General features: G+C 47.3%; 1 protein-coding gene across 3 annotated transcripts in view; it reads right to left on the bottom strand.

Moving 5' to 3' along the window:
- The window catches only part of TMEM132B (transmembrane protein 132B), a 354,765-nt gene that overhangs the window by 148,755 nt on the left and 183,462 nt on the right, over positions 1 to 22,548 (bottom strand). For all 3 annotated transcript variants that reach the window (XM_023647326.2, XM_023647325.2, XM_070275517.1), the window contains one exon: positions 13,137 to 13,283. In XM_023647326.2, coding sequence (XP_023503094.2) covers positions 13,137 to 13,283 — 147 coding nt within the window. The remainder of the gene's footprint in view (positions 1 to 13,136; positions 13,284 to 22,548) is intronic.

Genomic DNA, 22,548 nt, shown 5'->3' with positions numbered 1-22,548 from the left:
ACCCTGTCCCTGGAGAGAAACCGGGAGTCTGTCCCAGCCCCAGGTGGGCAGGGCTGGGGGCTCCAGCCCCTTCTGCGCGCCAATCCCTCTTATCAAAGGCCCTGGGACAGCAATGCCGGGCCTGCGGCAGCAGGCAATCACAACTCTCTCCTTCCTCTTTTGGAAAGCAAAAAGCAGATGGCACCCCTGGATAATCATAGAAACAGAACTCAAAAGAGCAAGAAAGCAGCACTTCCCAACCGGGAGGCTCCAGGCAGGGGTCTGCAGTGTTCACCATCCTCACCCACAGTGTCATTCTGGAAGGGACAGTGTGAGCAGCCCTTGTCAGGGAAGCAGAGACGACGGTCCCAACCTGTTCAACCCTCTGCGTGGCAGCGATGGGCTGAGGGGGTGGCCTGGGTGCACCGAGGGGATTTTCCTCAGGGCTCCCCAAACCCTTGGTGAAGAAAGAATCCAGGGCTGGTTCAACAATGCCCAACTCTCCTCTCGTGCACCCCGAGTCTGACCCTGAGCAGAAGCTTCAGAGTGCTGAGGAGCTCTTGGCTCCCAGCCCCACGAATCAGGCCAGCGACTGAGCAGGACACAGACCACTTGAGGAATTTATAACAAAGGGAAGTTAGTGCAGGGAACTGGTCACCAAGTGAGGGCAAATCTGGGAGGTCAGATGGGACGGTGAAAAACGGGAGACTGGAGCAGCAAGAAGCCAGAAGCACCTCTAGGCTGGAGGGGCAAAGAAGGTAGGTGGACGGGAGGCCAGGGACCCCTGGATGGAAAGTGACCACAGCCGGCTCCTCCGGCAGGAGCTGGGGTTGTGGGGGAGCTGCAGCCACGCCAGGGCGGGTGCCCGAGGCAGAGACAGGGGAGGGATGTCCCCCACCTGCTTCCTCCCAGCCTCTAATCTCCTACAGCGCCTCTCAGATGGAAGCGAGCTAACCCAGACTCTGGACACACAAGCCCAGGACACATGCATTACAGATTCTAATTCTGCAGGATTGCAAATACAACAGGGGGTAGGCAGGACAGCGGTCCCCCAAAGATGTCTACGTCTTAATCCCTAGGACCTGTGAGTATGTTAGGTTTCATGTCAGATGCAGACACAACCTTCAGAAGAGATGGTTCAAGCCCGGCTGGATTCTGTGCTGCCCAGGTTTCCAGCCTCCCAACCAGATACCACCTGCTCTTCCCACTGCCTAGAAAGTTCTTCCCCAGATCATCGCATGGCTGGCTTTTCCTCATTCCTCCCATTCAGAGCCAACAGGATATCCCCACACAGACCTCCTCTGCCCATCTTCTCTATGGCAGCCCCGTCCTCACGCCCTTCACCCTCCATTGCATGACCCTATTTCAGCTCTGTGCTCACCTCATGTCACCATCTGCAATAGCCATAATAAATTCTGAATGACGGTGTGATGTCAAAATCTCCTGTGTCCCCCTGGGCCCGGCCGCGTGCTCCCCCAACACCAACGGTGCAGCTGCAGTCCCATAAGTTCAGGGGTGGAAGGGAAGTCCGCAAGAGGTGAGGGGCTCCTAACTAGACTGTCCTTCACCATTCATGCATTCAATCATTTTTTATATAGTACCTACTATGTGCCAGGCATGAAGCCAGGCAACGGTGACTCCATGTGGAAGGACACACAGTTCCTGTCCCCCTGGAGCTCATGGACTAGTCGCAGTCAGCATCAGACGTCAAAGTGGAACAGCAAGAAGCCTAATACCTTTTGTAGATTCTCTACCACGAAGGAGAGAGAGCATAACCATCACCCCTTATGTGTGGGCTGTGTGTCATGACTTCCTTCCAAAGAGGACAGTCTGGAGATGGAGGGGCTGTAAGCTTACAGTGAGAAACCTGACAAACGCTACCGCAGCCAGGCGATCAAGGTCACCAGCAGCAGTGAGCAATAATCTTGGTAGTCTGTACTCTTGGTGTGATGTGATGAAAACGGCACCTTACCTCTGTGGTCTTCCTCCCAAAAACCTATAACCCCAGTCCAATCAAGAGAGAAAAAATGTGGCAAATTCCAATAGAGGGACATCTGCAAACTACTGACCAGTCCTCCTTAAGACTGCCCAAGGCATCAAAAACAAGGAAAGTCTGAAAAACTGCCACAGCCAAGGAGACATGATGACTAAATGCAGGTGGTGTCCTGGACGGGATCCCGGGACAGAAAAAGGACATGGGGTAAAAACTCAAGGAGTGTGAATAAAGTATGGAGTTTAGTTAATAATAACTATCAATATTTGGATCATTAATTATTCCAAAGGCACCATGTTAACATAAGGCATTAACGCTAGGGGAAACTGGGTGGGGAGCTCAGACAGGAAATCTCTGTACTGTCTGCTCAGTTTTTCTGTAAATCTAAAACCATCCTGAAAAATAAAGTCTACTAATAACAATTTTAAAAAGTGGATCATCCGGTAAAACACTGGAACATCTTCAGGGTGGAAGGGGCCCACCCCTCCTGCTAAGAGCATCTAGCTGCCTAACCAGCCACGTTCAGATTCAGGCTGCAAACTGCGCGCGGTCAACAGAATATGGAGCCACGCTGCACTGGGACCTATGGGAAGGAATGCAGGACGGTGGCCACGGAACCGGATAAAATCAAACAAAACAGCCTTTCAAAAGACACAGAGGTTTCTTCTCGTGCATACAGGGAACGATGAGCGGGCATGTGACCTTTCCTCTGGGTTTACAGGCTCAACGTGAGAACTGATGCTTTGTCAAGGCAGCCTACGTTAAATGAACACTTTCAAATCACAGAGGATTTTCTCCAGGAAACTGTGAGGCGGGTAGGGGGGCAACAACTCAAAGGCTCATTTGATAGCTTCTGTCAAAGACGTGCACCATATCTGGGGACAGTTTCATGGTTTCAATGGTCCATTTGGTCAATGACATATACAATGTCATAATAATAACTATGTCAAAATAAGTAAATAAATACTGTACATCAAAATAATGACATAAAAGTAAAGTCACTTAATGGAGTGGTTGGGGTTTCTGACAAACAAATATAAACCAACGTAACAGGCCAAATAAAGAGAGATTCCTGTTAGCGTCAACTTCGCAAGTTACCCTCAGTTGGTTTCACCAACCACCCTCAGAAATCTGGCGTAAAGGCTCTGATTTAAAATCACCACGCTGGCAGACCTTTGGAAAGAAAGCCTCCAATTTCCTCTGGCTCGACTTCTGCCTGCATAAGGGAATTACAAAAGTTAAATCCCACAGCGGAAATAAAATCAGTAAGAAAGAGCATGTCGGAATCTAAATGACAAGGGGAGTTTCTGAGAGAAACTCGCTTCTCTATTTCTGCTTCACAAAGGACCTACAATGCATGAAACTGGCAATGCAATGATGAAGGCTGAGCTTCCTGCAGGCCTGAATAATGTAGCTTAAATTGGGGATGTGGGGAGGCCACCCAATCCTGCCAAAGTGTTGACCCTTGGCAGAGTTCCTCTTTGGCACCACGTTCTTCTCTTTTTGAGGTCACCCTGGTGCTGAGAAAGGAGTCTTGGGCTTAGAATTGTCTGATATATATTTGCAGGGTGACCACTATGTGCCAGGCACTGTTCTAGAATCTTGAAGTCTGGGTTCAAATCCTAGATGCGCCAGTCACAGCAACGTGAGCCTCAACCTCCCCATCTGTAAGTGGGGCTAATAGCGCTGTCTTCTTCACAGGGATATTCTGATAACGAAGAGAGGAAATGTGCAGCATGGGACCTGGCGCACAGAAGTGCTCCATAAGGGTGTGTTTAGTAGGATCTGCTTCCAATAACCCCTGAAAACTCCCCCTCCACCAATTGACACCTCTCCCAGACTGCTCAACGTGGCCCCATCCAGGTCCACCTTTCACAGATGCTCCATATTCTAAGACTATCCAGCCACTATTTTTGAACTAAAGAGCATTCTGGAAGACTTATACAATACAGTGTAACATTATATAAAGAACGATTTAATAGGTCACCTTCCCAGAAATGTGTATTTTTAAACGCCTTTAAACTCCTACTCATCCTTTAAGGACCAGTTCAAATGTCACCTCCTTGAGATGCTTTTCCGGATCCCTCCCTTCAGAACCCACTTTGTCCTCCTCGCTCCGTTGCCCTTGGTCTCTGGTGCTGTAACTGCGCACAGCGCCACCGACCGGCTGAGTGTGCTGTCTTAGGATCTGTCTCTTGCATCAGAGTTTTGAGCATCTTGAGAGACAGCCTTGCTTCTACAAAGGACTGTAAAAGTCTAGCCAATTGCTTCGACTTGCTGAGACAGGCAACAGGGAGCCACTAGGTCATGATGGAAGCAGTGTTTTAAGATGAGTCTGGCAGCTGGTAGCAGAATGGATTAGTGGGGAGAGGTCACGGTCAGAGAGGCCAGGTGGCTACAGGACATTCTAGGAATGAGCTGTATGAGCCTGCGTATTGCCTGGGATACCGTCCTCAGCCAGCAAGGCCCTCCTGCTCAGCAGGAGGACACAGAGGCATAAAGGAAGACATATTTTTTTCCCAACAACACCAGAACACCCAAATATGGAGTTTTCTGCTCCAAATCAGCCATCCTGAGAATCAGGGAAACTTATTAGTCATCTAAATGTAGCCACTTTAGACCTATGAACTTATTGCAGACATGGCATCACTAATCAAAATGTTATTTGATTAAGAGAATGAAAACAGAAGCCACAGACTGGGAGAAGATATTTACAACACATAAAACCAACAAAGAATTGGTATCTAAAATATATAAACACCTCTTAACACAAAACAATAAGAAAACAAAAACCCAATTAAAAAATGGGCAAAAGATGTGAACACACACCTCACCAGAGAAGATATACAGATGGAAAATAAGCATGTGAAAAGATGCTCGACATCATATGTTACAGGGAACTGAAAATTAAAACAATAATGAAACGCCACTACCTATTCTCATAGGTGTCTATTAGAATGGCCAATATCCAGAACGCCGACAACACCAAATGTTAGTGAGAACATGGAGCAACAGGAACTCTCACCCATTGCTGATGAGAGGGCAAAATGATACGGCTACTTAGAAGACAGTCTGGCAGTTTCATACAAAACTAAACATACTCTTACTGTATGACCCAGCAATCGCGCCCCATGGTATCTACCCAAAGGAGTTGAAACTATGTCCACACAAAAACCCGCACACAGGTGTTTACAGCAGCTTTATTCATAATTGCCAAAACTTGGAAGCAACCGAGATGTCCTTCAGTAGGTGGGTGGATGAATAAACTGGTCCATCCAGACAGTGGAATGCTATTTGGTGGTAAAAAGAAATGAGCTATAAAGCCACGAGAAGACATGGAGGAGCCTTAAATGCATATTGCTAAATGAAAGAAGCCAACCTGAAATGGCTGCATACTGTATGATTCCAACTATGTGACGTTCTGGAAAAGGCAAAACTATGGCGACAGTAAGAAGATCAGCGGTTGCCAGGGATTCTGGAGGAGGGAGGGATGAACAGGTGGCTCACAGAGGATTTTTAGGGCAGTGGAGCTCTTCTTTTTGATACTGGGATGGTGCACGCATGTCAGTATACATTCGTCCAAACTCATAGAGCGTAAAACACCAAGAGTGAATTCTAACGTATACTGTGTACTCAGTTAACAAGAATGTATCAGCATTGGCTCATCGATTGTAATTGTGTGCCACACTAATGCAAGATGCTAATAATAGGAGAAACCGTGTGCCAGGAGGTAACATGGGATTTCCCTGTCATTTCTGCTTAATTCCTCTGTAAGCCTAAAACCGCTCAACAAAGTTTTAACATTTTTTAAATGCATATTTGAAAACTCTTTGTATCAGTCACGATAGACTATCTTATGCCATAGTAACAAGTGAACTCAAAACCTCAATGGCCTAAGACGACAAAGGTTCAGTCCTCACTCCCACCACCTGTCCTTGCCGGTCAGCAGTGGGCACTGCTCCGAGCAGTCACTGACAAAGACTCTCTCCGTCACCAAACTTGAGTCAGACTCCTCTGAGTGCTCACTCTCCTCAGCCTTGGCCCCGTCCCTGTCTCATCTGCATAGCCCAATTATAACAAAAATCCTGCTAAGTCAGTTTAGAGAGAATCCCCTCCCCCATCCTTGATCTCTGATCGCTCCCCATATCTAATCAAATTCCTCATCCCCACCTTGATGTCTGATCGCTCTGGCCAGCCTGCAGTGAGAACCTGGTGTGGTCAGTCTAGCGAGAACCCCCCTTACCCTGGATGTCTCCTCTTGGTCATCTGCCATCTACTGACTCCATCCCCACCCCCAAACTCCCTCTGCCCCTTGGCTATAAACCCCCAGCCATCTTTACTGTATCCAGAATTGAGCCCAGCTCCACACTGAGGTCTCTTTTCCCTTGTTGCAATAGTTTCTGAATAAAATCCATCTTTACCACTTGAACTAGTGTCTGGCTCTGGTTGTCTCTGACATCACTCAGAGGCCAGGCTGATGGGTGGGTTTTGACAAAGCCTTCCAGGCATTCTGCCCCACCCCTCACCATCCCAGGTCCAGGTGGGGATCTTTGACTTGAAAGAAAAAGACGACTAGATCTGATAACACAAAAGCCTAAAATATTGCTAAAGCTACAAAACAATAATTTTTAAAACTAAAGACAACAAAGTAGGGAAAAACATTTGCAAACAAACATGGGAAAAACTGTTAAATTTCACCAGAAATTAAGTCAATGCAAATTAAGCCTACAAGAAGACAGCCGTATTTCAACTATCAAGTTATCTTTTTAAGGCAATGCCCAATGTTGGTAAAGGAATTGAGAACTAAGCACTCTCACACAGAGTAGACAGTGTAAACTGGCAGGAAAATTTCACAAAAGCATAAAAACTTAAAACAGCATCAAATCTTTTGACCTACTCATTCACTTCTGGCATTCTCTCCTAAAGATTTACCTACAGGAATGTTCAACAGACATTTTATGTTTAAAAAGAAAAAAAGAATGTTTAAGAGGGGGAAAAAGAAACATAAAAATGGCTAGTAACAATGTTTAAGAGGAAAAGACGAAATATGATTAATGAATAGAATATGCCTCTATAATATCAATAGAATATTATTCTATTATTAAATATTACATTTAAAATTATAGGTTCATTGAGAGCCTCCACGAATCCTGAAATTGTTGGAAAAAAATTGTTTATGTGTGCATGTTTGTATTTTGGGGGGAAGAGGTCCACCACTTTTACCAGTTTTTCAAAGAGGTTGATAATTATTGTTATAGTTAAATATTTAGTGACATGAAAAGAGATTGCCATATATTTATTCTATATTGTTACAGAAAACGACAGCTTTCAAAGCTAAACAAATTCTAGTATTGACAAAAATAACATACTTGGGTACATGTGAACACACACAATGTGCATACATGTGAACACACACATACAAATACACTCATCAAAACACCAGCGGTGGTGGCCTTTGAATCACACCTCGGTTCAGGGATGACCTTTATCTCCTCTTTACTCAGCTGTATTTGCTCACTTTTCCACAGCTGAATATCTATCATTTTGAAGTAAGAAGGCTTCTATTATACTCACACTGAAGCTGGCCAGCAGCGTAAATTCACAGAGTTGCCCACTCGTTAGAAAAAGAGGGGAAGGTTTTCAAAAATATTTCTTTTTTTCTTTTCTTCGGCTGGCCTGATTTTCTGGGGGGAGATAGAGGAGGGGCCCTCCATATCCTATAGGTGAACTCTATTGTCACTTTCTAGCATGAATTACAGGCGGATCCAGTACCTAACGTATTTCTATACATCAAATCCTGGCTTTGAACTATTGTGGTAGCTGGTACTCGGAGATCTCCAGGTGTCCCACGGCAAATGCTATTGTAAATCCAAAAATTGAGCGTTTCTAAATCCATTATTTTCAAATCCTTAAACTGTTAAAAGTAAAATACCTTAATCTTCTTATGAGGTTTAAATTTATTAGTATTTCATTCATTCCTGTATCCCAGTAATTCTTCCACGCTGGGGACCCATAAAAACACTGGGGACTCTTCTTAAAATGCCGATGCCTGTGACCCTCCCAGGTCTAAGACATGTGTACTTGTCAAGACCCCCCGCCTATTCCGACAGGCACCCAGGATTGAGAAGCCTTGATTTCTTCCCTTAACAAGCAGTCATTGAGCTCCTGTGGGAATTTACTAGGGCTGCTTTAACAAAGTACCACAAACATGATGGCTTAAAACAATAGGGATTTATTCCCTCGCGGTTCTGGAAGCCAGAGTCTGGGCCTGGCTCCCTCTTAAGGGTCTAGGGGGAATCGCTGCCTCCTCCGGCTTCTGGGGGCTCCAGGCATTCCCCGGCTTCCTTGGTTTGTGACATCACTCAGTCTCTGCCTCCACCTTCACGTGCCCTCCTCTGTGTGTCTTCTCCGTGTGTGTATTTTATCTCCCCAGATAATCCAGGGAGATGTCCTCATCTCAAGATCCTTCATTACCTCCTTAAAGAGCCTCTTTCCAAATAAGGCCCCATTTGAAGGCTCCGAGGATTAGGATATGGCCACACCTTTTGAGGAGCCACCCTTCAGCCCACCACAGCCCCTATTTCCACACGCTAGATGGCCAGCCAGGGCTGTGGGCGCTGCTTTTTCCTGGGTTTTCAGTCCGGTTGGGACAAGAGAACTGAAAGATGGAGACGGAAGGAGAACGCTAAGGGACGGCACAGAGGACAGCTTCCCGCGCCTCGTGGAGGGTCTGCTGGGGTGGGAGAGAGCTGGACTCTGAAGTCAGATTGCTTTGGCGCTGCACTGGTCCTGTGACCTTGGGAAGTCACTTAAACCAAGCCTCAATTTACACATCTGTTAAAAGGGAATAACAGTAGTTATCTGCCTCACAGTGTTCTAATATTTCTGACTTTTAAAAGATGATTTTCCCAAAGGATTTACAACATTGTCTGGCTCCTCATAAGCATTATGTGGTTTCTATTTTTAAAATAAAATAAGGAATGGACAACAGATTCTCACAAAATTGCCCTCAAAGACATACTAAATCCTCCCATCCATTCTATCTTTTCTCTCCCCATAAACTCTTTCAGAGAAAGAAACAAATCAACATAAACTGAGTCTGGTCGGAAAAACTACTCCTACTTCCTAGAAACAGAGGCAGCTGTTCTCATCACCGAACTGTCTTCATTCTTCTTTATTCTTTTAACTTGACTGAGAATCCTTAAGCACAATGAAAGATTTAGCCTGATACGAATTTCCATAAAATGACACATGACTCAGCAACTTTCTTACATTAACATTGTTGCTTAATGTTCAACTGATAAATTTCACAAAAAAACGGTGAGTTCACTGAGTTAGCTAAAATGGTGTCGCCTTCCTCTGCTCAATTAGTGATCATATTTTCTGCATTAGTAGGCAAAGATGAACTCCTAAGATCGGTTCCGGATTTTCAAACATGGTAACCTTGACTTTGACCTTGATCTCACCTTGAGTTGGGGGACAACAACATGGGGTGTGTCTGTTTCTTTGAAGACGTCTATTTTGGGGCATTTGCCTTTCTACCCCATGGAGAGGCACACACTCCTCTTTCCAGGGTGCACTTGAGCTTTTCTCCAATTTTCAGAGAAGGAGCTCTGTAAAGTGGTAGCGGTTTCTGACCACATAAAAAGTTGCCACTTATTTCCTCCAAGGTTTGGGTCTCAGCAGCCAGACAGAAACCATTTAAGGAACAAACTGCTCTCCCGCTCTCCGGTTGCCCGTGGTTTCCACGCAAACAGTCCGTCATCCAGCGTTCATTCTCTGTGGTTCCCTGTTATCTGTTCCGGACACTTTCAAATTTGCTTATTTTTCTAATCTCTTCTCTCCTCTTTTGGCAACACTACTCTTTATCTTGTGGTTTTCATTTTGCTGACTCACGTTTCCTCACAATGAGTGTTCATTAAAATACTTTAAATTAAGACCCCTCCGGCCTTTCTAACCCAGCGCCTCGGGTCTTCCCATACAACACATTTTTAATTCTTATCACAGAATTTCAGGCAGTTTGTACATTATATTCTATTAAAAACTCTATTCCGCCCAAGGTTGTCACAATTCAGAGATTACAGCTTTCTGTGGGAGGCTTTGTTAAGGGTATATTCATATATTCATTTTGTTAGCCAGCAAACATGGTTCATGAGCCTGTATTTCACACCTCATTTGATATCACAATTCAACAAAACAGTATAAAAAGAAGCAATTATTTATTTAGATTATGGAATGGAATTTAGAGGGGTATTAGATAAGCTTAAATTGTCATGCCAAGGCAACGCTCCCTGTCCTTCTCACCGCCCAAGGGAGGTCAGAAGCTGGAAGTGAAAAAGAGAAAGCAGACTCTGGAATGTGAGACCGGCTCATAATTATGTAACTCTGGTTATATAATGACTTTTTTCTCTTGCAATCTTTTTTTATCTCTTCTAAAAAGAATGCAAAATTGATTCTCACAAAACCTAGAGTGATAACCATGGCCTGTATTTTTCCTTCAATTTAAAACATCACCCCTTGATCAGTCCAATATTTCAACACAATCAGTTTCCTATGCGTAGACCACGGAGACCACCATTATACGCCTGGACAGTGATTCCTGAGGGCGAAGGTCAGAGCGTCCCATGCAGACTCCTCCACACAACAGGAGGGTCAGCAGGACTGTGCTAACTGCCTGGCCGCCTCTTGTATCTGCCCTCCCAGCATCCATTCCTTCAAGAATCCTCTTCCCTACTCCAAGCCCATGTCGTCCAGGTGGGTCCATCCACCTGCTACTTCCAGGGCTGGCTACAGGGATTGGTCCTGGGTGGGTCCATGATCCACATTAGTCCCAGCAGAGCCAGTGACGACCACCCCCAGGACTTGTGCTGATGGAGAAGAGCAGCATTCTCCTGGAGGGACCAAGTCAGCAGGATGGATGCTGAGAGCCAGCCTGCCACCAGGAGGGAGGAGCCTGCCAGAGACAATGCCAACCCAGAGAAAAGGCAGGAGACAGGCTATGCTTGAGCATCTGGATCCAGACGCCCCTGTACCAGACCACCCCTGAACTTCTCCACATGCAGGAGGAAACTAGGTCCCCTTTTTGGCTTGGGCTTCATCAGTACAGTATCTAACAGCATCATTTGGACAGAGCCCATCTGATAAACACCCCAGCAACCAAGAGGAAGTGTTCCAGTGGGGACCCACACACACAGGGCCTCAGCGCAAAACAGAGGTCAGGTCACAGCCTGTGACGGACACCACCTTTGAAGAGTGTGGCCAATGCCGCTCACTGACCGTCATTCTTCCCCTCTTCTTCCCTGACAGCAAAGACCATCTCCCACTACAAAGCGTGAAAATAATGCCAGATATTCCCTTTCCCAGACTCCCCTGAGTCCTGGGCAAAGGCGTGGAGCCCACAGCCTACTGACGAGATGGAAAGGGAAGACTTCCAGGAGTGTTGTTGGAAAGGTCTTCTTCTCTGGTAAAGAGACACATGAGGACAAGCCCCCCCTCCCTTCCAGTCTTTATATACATCTGGATGAGTGTGCGATGCCTGGAGCTGCTGTAGCCATCTTGCAACCATAAGGAAACAAGCTGGAGGATGACAGCCAGTGAACTGGGTACCATAGAGTGGAAAGACAGAACACACCTGGGTGACACAACCTTGCACCTGAATTAACCAACCACAGAACCGCCCACCTCTAAATTTCTTGTCATGTGAGATGATAAAACCCTATTTTTGCAACCACTTTAAGGTAGATATTCCATTACTTGCAAGTGAAAGCACCTGAGAAAATAGAAAAGTCCTAGGCTCTCTCCGTGTCTTGGCAACTCAGGACTTGGGAGTGCTCAGCAGGCAGGTATAGATTTCCAGGGACACCGTGGGCCACATGAGGTCGCAGACTGAAGGCTGTCAAGGGGTGTAAAGGACAAGCACCAGAAGGCTGAGTACGGAGTGAGGGGCACCAGGTCACTTGATCAATATTCCTAACACAAGGCTCCTGACCACTCAACCTGCGTCACTTCTTTCCCTTTGAAAGAGATCTTCGAAGGCCGGCAGAGCAGAGTTCTAGCTGAGGTTGGCCAGGGTCATCCAACAGAGAACGCCCCCAGCACACAACTCCACTGCAAAGGCAAGCTCTGCCCAATCTCTCCATTTCTCATGCTCCCACCCGCCCAGCCCGTCCCTCATCCGTGCACGGAGTGCCGCCTCGGTGCCAACACTGTGGACCTCAGAGTTTAAATACCAGAGAAGAAAGAAAAGAGGACAGGTTATGACCACAGAAGGTGATAAGTAACAGATGTGAAAGGGACTCGTATGCCAAGCTGAGGAGTTCAAGACTCGTCCTGACTGAAGGGTGAGCCATCGCTCCTTCGACAGCAGGAGGTTTGCAGGTCCAGCATTGCTCATCCCCCAACCAGGGAAGCAACCCCACAGAAAGCGGGTGTTCAATAAAAGGGGACAAGAGGAGAGGCAAAGAGACTGGGGAGAAGCCTGTTGCAACAGGTGTGAGAGCTCCTTCTGCCTGTTGGGCATCCTGATGCACAATTATGAGCAAATGACCTCCCTCTGCTTCCCAGGTGAGCTCAGCCCACAAAGCCCAAGGCAGGTATCTGCGCTGGCGAAGACCAGCTGCCTGCCAGCAATGCCAAGTTCACCCAACTTAACATTCTGAAACCATGTGCCAATACCCAGGTGTGATATCTGCAAAATGCCTCCTTAAGCACCAGGAGGCAATTACTCAAGAGCTACAGCCGCTGTCAGATTGCTCATAAAAAAGTACATTTCCTCTTTCCTCGTGGATCACGTCTATTTCCCCCATTTCATTCTTCAACTCTTCACTGCAAACAATAACAATAATAATAATAATAAATTCTTAAAATACGGTTATCAAACCCTGCACTGTGACAAATGTGAGCTCAGGTAATTTTTGAGACTGCCAAACTAATTAGGTCATTGGTGCATAAAGAGCGTAAAGAATGAAAGCCTCATTCTGCGGCACGTCTCCTGATGGAGCCATTCGGAAGCTGTAGGACTGAGCTGCGCCCATGAGCTGAAAGGAACGCATTTCCCGTTAAATGCAGCGGCATCGCTTTATTTACACACACATTATTTTGCTGCCAGCTTTTGCAGCCACCCCAACCCTCACTGCCGAGGCGCCCTGAGGACCTCAGCGCTCACCTGCTCTGCACGTCCGGGAGGTGGCCCACACAGGTGAGGGCGGCCGTGGTCTGAACGCTGCCGTTATCTATTTCCTCCTGCACTGCCCATTGGTCTTCACTGCTGACTCTCACTGCTGTTATTTTCACACCTGCTGCTGCCTTAATTCTGTGGGGTAGAGAAAGAAATATATAGATACATAACCATTTTAGCTGGAAATGGGTAGTAAAAAATAGAGTTAGAGCAGACCTCCCCTTTCCTCTGGGAGATGTAAGGAAGAGTGGCAGTAAATGGCTTTCCTTTGAAAACCAAGTGCCCTGTTACTTTTGCAAGCACGTGAAGAAGGACCTCCAGCACTGGCCACGTGTGTTAATTTCCTGTTTAATCCGTGTGTTGGGAACCAGATCCCTTTCTGTTTCAGGGGTCCCCGTGGGACGGAAAGCAGACAGCTGTGTCTGGGCAGGAGGGGCTGGAAGCCGTGGGGCCTGTTCCTCACCTGGAGATGGGGGAGGGTCCACACGAGGTGGGAGGGGGAAAAAGAGGCTGTAGGGACTCTGCAAGTCCAGGGGATTGTCCCACCCAGGGGACTGAGGAGGAGGCGGCTGCAGTGACCACACTGTGAGAAGGAGACAGTGGGAGCACGCAGTCCTCAGGAGAAAAATAAACCAGCATTCAGGCGGGATAACGTGGCCAGGCAGTGCCTGGCACGGTGTTTGCAGAACTCAGCTCCCCAGGGAAGAATCCAAGGACCCAGATCGTCCGCCATTGAGAAAAGGCCAACGAGAGCTCAGGTCTTGGGCTGTCTTCCACCTGCCCCCTGCTCCTGAAACCACACTGTGTCTCCTCGGGAACAGCAGGGACTGTACGGGCAGCCCCAAGTTCTCCAACAGCAGCCTTGGAACTTGTCCTGATGCTGTGGACGTGTCTGGAGAACAACCAGAAGGAAGACAGGGCCGTGGAGCGCCCCGCTGCTCGCGGTGCCTTAACAGATGCATGTAATACAAAAAGGATGTACTTGGACTCCCAAGGACATGAACAAATGCTGCTGAAGGTCAGCACATGCTTGACCACAAAGGTGCCTGACCCCTCCTCTGCTCCCCAGAGGCCTGTGGACCAACGAGAAATGCCCAGTGGGGCTCTGGCACCCTTCTCCACAGATATAGCAAAAGGAATGCATGATTCGTATGTTGGGAGTTAGAGGAGCATCAGCAAAGACAGATCCATTAAGACAAATATCCCACCACCACCAAGAACTTGGAAGCAAAGATTCCCTCCAAGAGATTAATTAATCAAATCCACACTTAACAGCAGGGTCCAAGACACCAATAGGAACAGGTGAAGGAAAATGAAAGAACAACCTGCAGAATGAGAGAAAATAGCTGCAAATCATTTATCTGATAAGGGTCTAGTATCCAGAATATATAAAGAGCTCTTGTAACGCAACAACAAAAAAGACAAGTAACCCAATTTAAAAGAAGGCAAAGGTCTTAACTAGACATTTCTCCAAAGATATAGACATCCAACAGGTACATGAGAAGATGTTCAGCACAATTAGCAGATAGGGAAATGCAAACCAAACCCACAGCGAGATACTACCTCACACCCCCGAGGATAGTTATACTCATAAAAGGGAAAATAACAAGTGTTGGTGAGGATGTGGACAAATTGGAACCCTCGTGCACTGTTGGTGGGAATGTAAAATGGTGCAGCTGCTGTGGAAAACAGTTTGGCAGTTATTAAAAATGTCCACCTAGAACTGCCATATGATCCAGCAATTCCACTCCTAGGTATAGACCCAAAAGAACTGAAAACAGATACTCAAATGCTTATACACGCGTGCTCATAGCAACACGATTTACCATAGGCAAAAACAACCCAAATGGCATCATTTGAAGAACGAATAAATAAAATGTAGTATACACATAGCATGGAATATTATTCAGCCATAAAAAGAAATGAAGTATGAGCCATGCTTCAATGTGGATGACCCTTGAAAACATTATTCTAGGTGAAAGAAGCCAGTCACAAAAAACCACATAATGTATGATGCCATTTATATAAAATATCCAGAACAGGTAAATCCACAGAGAGAGCTGCGTGTTGGCGGTTGCCAGGGGCTGGTGGGTAGGAGTGGAGAGTGACCGCTTAACCAACAGCTATGGGGTTTCCATTTAGGATGACAAGAGTTCTTTGGAACTAGACAGAGGTAGTGTTTGCACAACACTGTCAATTTACTGAACGCTATGGAAGTTTTCACTCAGAAAGTGTTAATTTGATGTTATACGAATTTTGCCTCAATAAAAAAAGAAAGGAAAGGGGGAAAAACCAGGTGAATGGCCCCTCCCAGGAGTGGCTAAAACTTAAAAAGAGGATTTATCAAAATCAAAGAACTTTTAAGACTCAAAGAAGAGAATCTCTAAAGGCAGAATTTCAAGCAGTAGGAGAGAGAGTTCTGGACTCGAGGCTGGTCCTAAAGCCCCGATTTCGCTGCCTACCGTAAGGAAGCTGGGGTGGAATTAGGAGACTCAAATCCTTGCATAGTAATTAGATTAGAAGGAAATCTTTCTGCTTCCTGTATTCCGCTTCCTATAGGTCTTTACACAGAGCTAAGACATCCACCTGCTAGCTCTTGCATAAGGCTGGGATTTCCTGAGAAAGCCCTGCAGTACGACAGTTCCCTCCAGAGACCCAGATGCCATTCTTTGGCCTGACTTGATCACTCTTCCTGCGGAATTCTGGTGACTAAACGTGCCACTTCCTCAAAGCCTTATTTATCGCCATCATGATGTTCCAGGAATTAATTTATGCGAAGCATGAATAGAGGCATCCTGTTCTGTCCCTACTTGCAGCCATTCCATCTTGCTGCCAAAGGGGCAATTGCAGAGAATGTTCCAGAACTCGTGCCTCCATAAGCAGAGACCTCCCACTCTGCATGGCACCTCCTCATTTCTATCAGTACTTGCTATTTTAACAGCCTATCATGTACTTTCACATGCACGCAATGGTTCACAGAGTTCTTTCATCAAGCAGCCCCATGGGCAGAATTACCACTATTGTTCTCACTGTCCAGAAGAACAAGCTGTGACCCTCCCACCCCCGGAGTGAGCAACCAGCTGGAGGTCACAGAGCTGGTCCATGGCAGAGCCAGGCTTAGAAACCAGATCCTCTCACCCCAAAACCCCCTCCCCCACCCCAGCTATGCCCCCCACACACAGGGTTTCTTTCATGACCCCACTTGTACCATCTATTGCCTGACAGACAGATGCCCCAGTAGTTACATCTGGTGACTACAACGTCTTCATTTCCAGCTGCTAACTGAGCCCTAATTGCCAGCCCTCGCTTCCCTCCAGTCTTGGAGGTACAGCATGACCACTGAAGACCTCCTTCGAGGTTTTTGTTTATTACTAGTTCTTTCATTCTGATTCAGAAACAAGGCACAGGTCCCCTTGTCCTCAGGGACCTCGTCCCTCAGTATCAGTTGATCCATGGGATGCAATGCACAGTGCCTCCCCACTGTCCTCCTTTGCCATCTTTTTGTTTTTCCTGACAGAGGCCATTGCAACAGGCGAACGGTCCCGGGGAGTTTGAGAAGCAGGTGGCCAGCCAGTGACAAGAGCCAAGTATCTCACAGAGTATTTAAAGCAGGGACAAAGCTCACTCTGCTCCGCGTGTGTGAACGTGGTACTTGTTGGTCCTAAAGAGGTGCAGGGGGTCCCGGGGGAGGGCAGGAGGCAGACTCGGGATGGTGACCCTGAACCAAGAGGAGGTAACATTTTTCCATATTTTAGCCACCAGCACAGTCATCCCAGTGCCTACGGGCCATGCATCAGGGCTGCTGCACCTGAGGGACCGTACTGCACTTGAACGGAGGCAAGGGACAGAGCAAGGCGGCCTCCCGGGGGTTTCTCAGATGGGCTTATTGGCCCCATGACATCCTGAATGCTTTTCTACGTGCTGCTAAGCGCTGGAGACAGCAGCCATCTCCTCCCCTCTTCTTGGTTGTCTGGAGCCCAGACGACAGCCCATCGCAGAGGCTGTCCACGCCCTTCCCTCCCGGGGCAGCCAGCCACCAACTACCCTCCAGGTTTGGCCACCTGGGCGTGTCTGTTTTCTCCCCTGAAGCATCGCTGGCTCTCAGTTTCCACTCCCCATCCTCTGTCCTTTGCTGTCCACATCCGAGCCCTCTGCTTGGCACTATCCCCGCCCTCCTCCCAGCCCACCTAGCGGTACTGCGGTCTCCCCCCCAATGTCCTCATGTCTCCTTGCAGCACAGGCCTCCTTTGACTCTGGTAGCTCCCCAGAGCTATGGCAAAGACAGCCCCGAGCCCGTGACCCTGCTGCATCGGCAATCTGGAACACAAGGGGATCCAGAAACTTTCATGTGGCTAATTTCCAGGCAAAGAGGAAGTCTCCCCAAACCAAATACTTGCCTCGCCCCGATTCCAGGCATTCTAGGGCCCACCTCCTGCCCAAAAGTGGACTTTCAAGCTGCAAAAGTCCCTTCAAAAACCACAATAAAGAGATGCTATATGCTGTTTCATATATGCTAAGGAGAGTAACAGTGAGCACAAAAGCCACAAATTATCTCCAAAGGGCCTGAAGCCACAACATGACAGATGCACTCCATGGCTGTGTTTGTCTTAACTTTTCAATTATTATTTTTAATTATCATATCATTACTACTATGAACAATCCACTCTAGAAAATCTCCTTGTACAATACAAAAACCAAACAGGCATTGTCCCATCAGAATGGCTAAAACGAAAAGACAGAAGATAGCATGTGTTGACATGGATGTGGAGTAATGGGAACTTGTGTGTACTGCTGGGTGAGTGTAATTTGGGTCAGTATCTTTGGAACACTATTTGGTGATGTCCACTAAACCTGAATTACGAAGATCTGTTCTCTCCACTGGGAGAGAACACTGGGAGCTCACCCCTGGGCCTCTGCTGGACCCCACCACGTGCCTCCTCCTTGGCCGGTCCTCCTCTGCATCTTTTCACTGTGATAACATATCTGTGAGGGCAATGGCGTTGCTGAGTTCTGTGAGTCCTTCCAGTGAATTATTGAACCTGAGAGTGGTCCTGGGGACCCCCAAACTTGCAGTTGGTGTCAGAAGTGAGGGTGGGCTTGAAGAGTCCTGAACTTGGCTGGGGTAGGTCAAGTCTTGCACTGTCTGCCTGGGGAGGCAGACAATTAGAACTCTGAAATCATCAACACCCTGAAATACTTTCCTACCACTTACTATCCCTGTAGTCCTCTAACATCTCAGGGGAAGTTCTTGAGTTCCTGGAGCTGTGCATGGAGCACCAAGAAATGCAAAGAGGGACAAGGCTCAGTCCAGACCAGCGAGTCTCCGATGGTTTTGGCCACAGACCAAGACCATGGCCCACGTGCCCCCAGTATCCACTGAACTGTGAGAAAAGAACTGATTAACGGAGGTCAAAACTTCTCGGGCACCTTCCATGTGCCAAGCACTGTTCGGTGCCTTTCATTATGATAATTCACGTGTAATCTGCACACCACCCCATGGGGTAGGTATTCCTTCTGCTCCCATCTCCACCTGAGGCAACTGGAGCTGTCACAAGACAAGCAAATCGTGTGGGCGTGGCCAGGGGAGGGAATTCCGCTCTAACCACAGGAGATAAAGGAGACTCATATTTAGACAACAAAAGATACATATAGTCTGGCTATTGGAAATCCACCAGCCAAAATATTTAGATGAGCATGTCCACTAATGTTAGAGTGACTCCAACAAGCCACAACGAGGAAAGTGCTCATGACGAAACTTAACTAACAATTATGCAAAAGCAAGAATGGCGACAACTTGACGTCACGACACCTGAAGACAACAGTGGTGATGCCCTGATAATAAACATTCACGTCCAAACACCGACGGCCACTCAATGCCAGGAGCTGTGTGCACCCCAGTGCGGCTCAGAAATACTTGTGGAATTATAATAGCTAAGATTTACTGAGGCCGTGCCCACAGGCCAGCCACTCCCAGGGGCATTACATAAATTGTCTCATGCTTTACCATTAAGAACACACTTCCTCCTCTTAGCAACACTGTGAGTGGGTGTCACTACCCCAGGTTTGCAAATGAGAAATCTGTGGCACCAAGAGATTAAGAAACAGAACCGAAATCAGAAGGTAAGTCCATCGGGGAGGCAGGATCGAGTCTGGAGATTCCGACCCCCAGCCTGCCCCTCGGGCTGTGACACCTGACAGGCAGAGCCCGAGTTCGCTCCAGCTGCACGGGCCCAGCCCCTAGCTCACTCTGTCTGCAATGCTGAGGCTCCTCCTTCTGAAGGGAGGAAGAAATAAGGGTGCGTGTAGTGGGCTGAATATTGTCCCCCAAACATTCACGTCCACCCAGAACCTCAGAATGTGACCTTTCCCGGAAATAGGGTCCTCACCGATGTGATCATTTAAAACCATCCATGGACTACGAATGAAGTTAATCCCGTCTGAACCTCACGGGAGGAGTGAGCAAGGTGTGGCTTCCAAAAGGAAATTCCAGTTACAACAGAAGAAACGAACACTGGCCGCCAAAAACACAAGCCTCAAGTCAGATTATTGAGGTTCTGCCTCTCTCCCAAATGCAAGTCAGAAAATTCTTCCTAAATTCCAGTTCTTAGTCCAAACCCTTCTTAATTTTAGATTATATTTGTTAGAGCAATCTAAGCCCAGAAAAATCCACGTGTTGAATATTCATTAAGTTTGGTTTAGAGAAATATCTTTAGGCTTGGTGATATTCTTAAGGCTTGTTATTTAAAAACTACAATATCTAAAACTATATGAAAAAGATTCAGGCTGGGTCCAGCCAGCGTTGTGATGGGCTTGAGGGATTTGGGGCTCATCAAGGAGAAAGACGTGACCAGCAGGTGGCAGAGGCACACAACAAGCTTCGTCTGGGCTACGATTTGACAGATTTGAATGCTGCAGGAGTCCTCAGGGCATTAGACCCTCCAACGATACGGCAGGAGGGGCTGCCACCCAGAAGGGGAGGAGGGCCAGCGAGCCCCGGGGTTGGGGGGGGGAGGGGAGGATCAGAGGGGGCTTACGTGTCCCCATGACGTCATGAAGCAGCACAGGGGGATCTCTCCAGCTCAGAGGGCTCCAAAGGGCAGCTGTGGCTGGAAGCCTCCTAGCTCTAGGGTGCGTGGCTAGCAGACACGGGGTGCAGTTTTGCGGGGTATGCAAGTAGGCAAGTTCTAATGGCTAAAAACATGCTTATTTGGGACGTACCAGATGTGTAAAAATGGTAGTTTGGTGCTCTCAGGCTTTTTATGTCTTTTGCTGGAAGACACACAGGGGCCCATATCCAAGGACTATATTTGGCTCATTGACAGAACAACTGTTTTCTGACATTCATCAAAAAACTTACATTCATATTTACCATAGGGTCTTCATTACACAAATACTTATCTGACTTCTTTTTTTTTTTTTAAGATTGGCACCAGAGCTAACAAGTGTTGCCAATCTTCTTTTCTTTTTCCTGCTTTTTTTATCCCCAAATCCCCCCAGCACACAGTTGCACATTTTTAGTTGTGGGTCCTTCTAGTTGTGGCATGTGGGACGCCACCTCAACATGGCCCAATGACTGGTGCCATGTCCGCACTCAGGATCCAAACCAGTGAAACCCTGGGCAGCCAAAGCAGAACGCGAGAACCTGAATTCTTGAAGTTCCGGGATTACACAGAGAAGAATAAACTGGCAGATTAAGAAACTATTTGTCGATGAACTGATCCTTCGGAAAACTCGCTCCCTGCTCCCACTTGGCCCTTCGGTGTCAGCGTTCTCTGCGTCCACTCACCAGTCCAGAGTCTCTGCTGTTTGGGTTGGTCGGGCCCTGCTGACTATCAGCTGTATCCACAATGCAAATACAATGCAAATCGACCGCAAGGGGAAACCGCACATCTTGTAAAATTGGAGGATTGACAGATGCTAGTAAAGCTACTGAGAAAGAGAATCCAGCAGGGGTCCACAACCACTTGCAAGAGCTGGCTGTTGACAGTCAACAAACGAACAGGAGAAAATCAACAAGGACAACAGGAGCTTCCAAAGACAGCGGTTTGAACAGCAAAGTAGAGCAATGCTCGCGGGAAAACTGTGGAAGCCCTCAAATATTTCTGCTAAATTGATCCTTTTTTGTGATCCGACTGGCAATGTCAAGTGTGAAATGAAAAACGCAATATTGCGCTGTCATATAAAATTGGAGGAAAATAACAAATTTTCAATGGGCAACGCATGCTTTGTTGACTGGCACAGAGTGGGAATTACTGAACCTAAATTTGGTTTACTATAAGATAAAACAAACCTGTTTTCCTGATCTTTATTTCATTTCTCAAGGAAGAAAAAGAATCCCAAACAAATTTCCCTTTTCTCATTATTTTCTATGAGATTTTACATTCCCATTTTCAGTGGATTCATTTTAATTGGCCAAATATTCTTGGACTAAAGAAAAACTTCCCATAATACCCTTGTAGCTTTGAACAACAATGTTCATAAAGATGCATATTCTACGTGTGTGAAAACACACTAACGTTCTGTACTGCGGAACTGACTTCCTCGTGGTTCCTAAAACAGCGCGTGCCTTCCTGCCTCTAAACTTTGCACCTGCTGTCCCCTCTGCCTGGAAGGTCCCCACAGGCACCCGCAGGACGCACTCCCTAATCTCCTTCAGGTTCGGGCAAATGTCACCTTCTCCGTGACCTCTCCTAGGCCCGCGGTCTAAAACAGAACACACACTGCGCTCCCCTTGTCTGTTATCTGTCTCCTCCGCTGGACGTGGGCGCCAGGAGAGCAGGTAGTTTTCTATGTTTCATTTCCTGCTTTATCCATGGTTCTGATATCCCGCCTGGCAAATTGGAGGCACTTGATAAATATTGGTAAAACGAAAGATCTCTGTCTAAGATGTCATCTGTCTCTGGATGCTCCATAAATATCAGACTTTGATGGCTGAAGATGCGCAGTAAGATACAAGAGCTGCCAAGGGCAGGGTTGGGAGTGAAGGCGCTGGAACCCTGTGGACCAGAGACCCTCGAGCTTTCAAGCACATGGGAGGCAGCTGTGCAGCTGATCCCACCGTCCGCACCCACCCTCAAGAGACGCCGACTCGCTGGTCTGGGGGTCGCCATAGCGCTGTGTCTGTAAACAAGCTGCCATTCTGATGCAGGTGAGCCCCAGAACACCCTTTGGGTGACCGTCTGGGACACGTTCAGACAATCCCACTCTGCCAAGCAGAGGAGCGCCGGGGATCATCTGGTGTTTGAAGCGCTTTCTGGGATAAGCCCAGCCCTGCGCTCTGGAGCCCTTGCAGGGTGTGAGTCGGCAAAACTGTAAAGAGCCTTTTAATTTGGATTCTCTCAGCAAACCACCTTCTCTGTGATAAATTAACCAGAGAGAGAGATGCATGCATCTCCCGCTA

Source organism: Equus caballus, chromosome 8 (assembly GCF_041296265.1).
Source record: "Equus caballus isolate H_3958 breed thoroughbred chromosome 8, TB-T2T, whole genome shotgun sequence".
NCBI classification, from domain to species: domain Eukaryota; kingdom Metazoa; phylum Chordata; class Mammalia; order Perissodactyla; family Equidae; genus Equus; species Equus caballus.
Note: the sequence above shows the minus strand (reverse complement) of the source record. Positions and strands in the feature narration are given on the sequence as shown.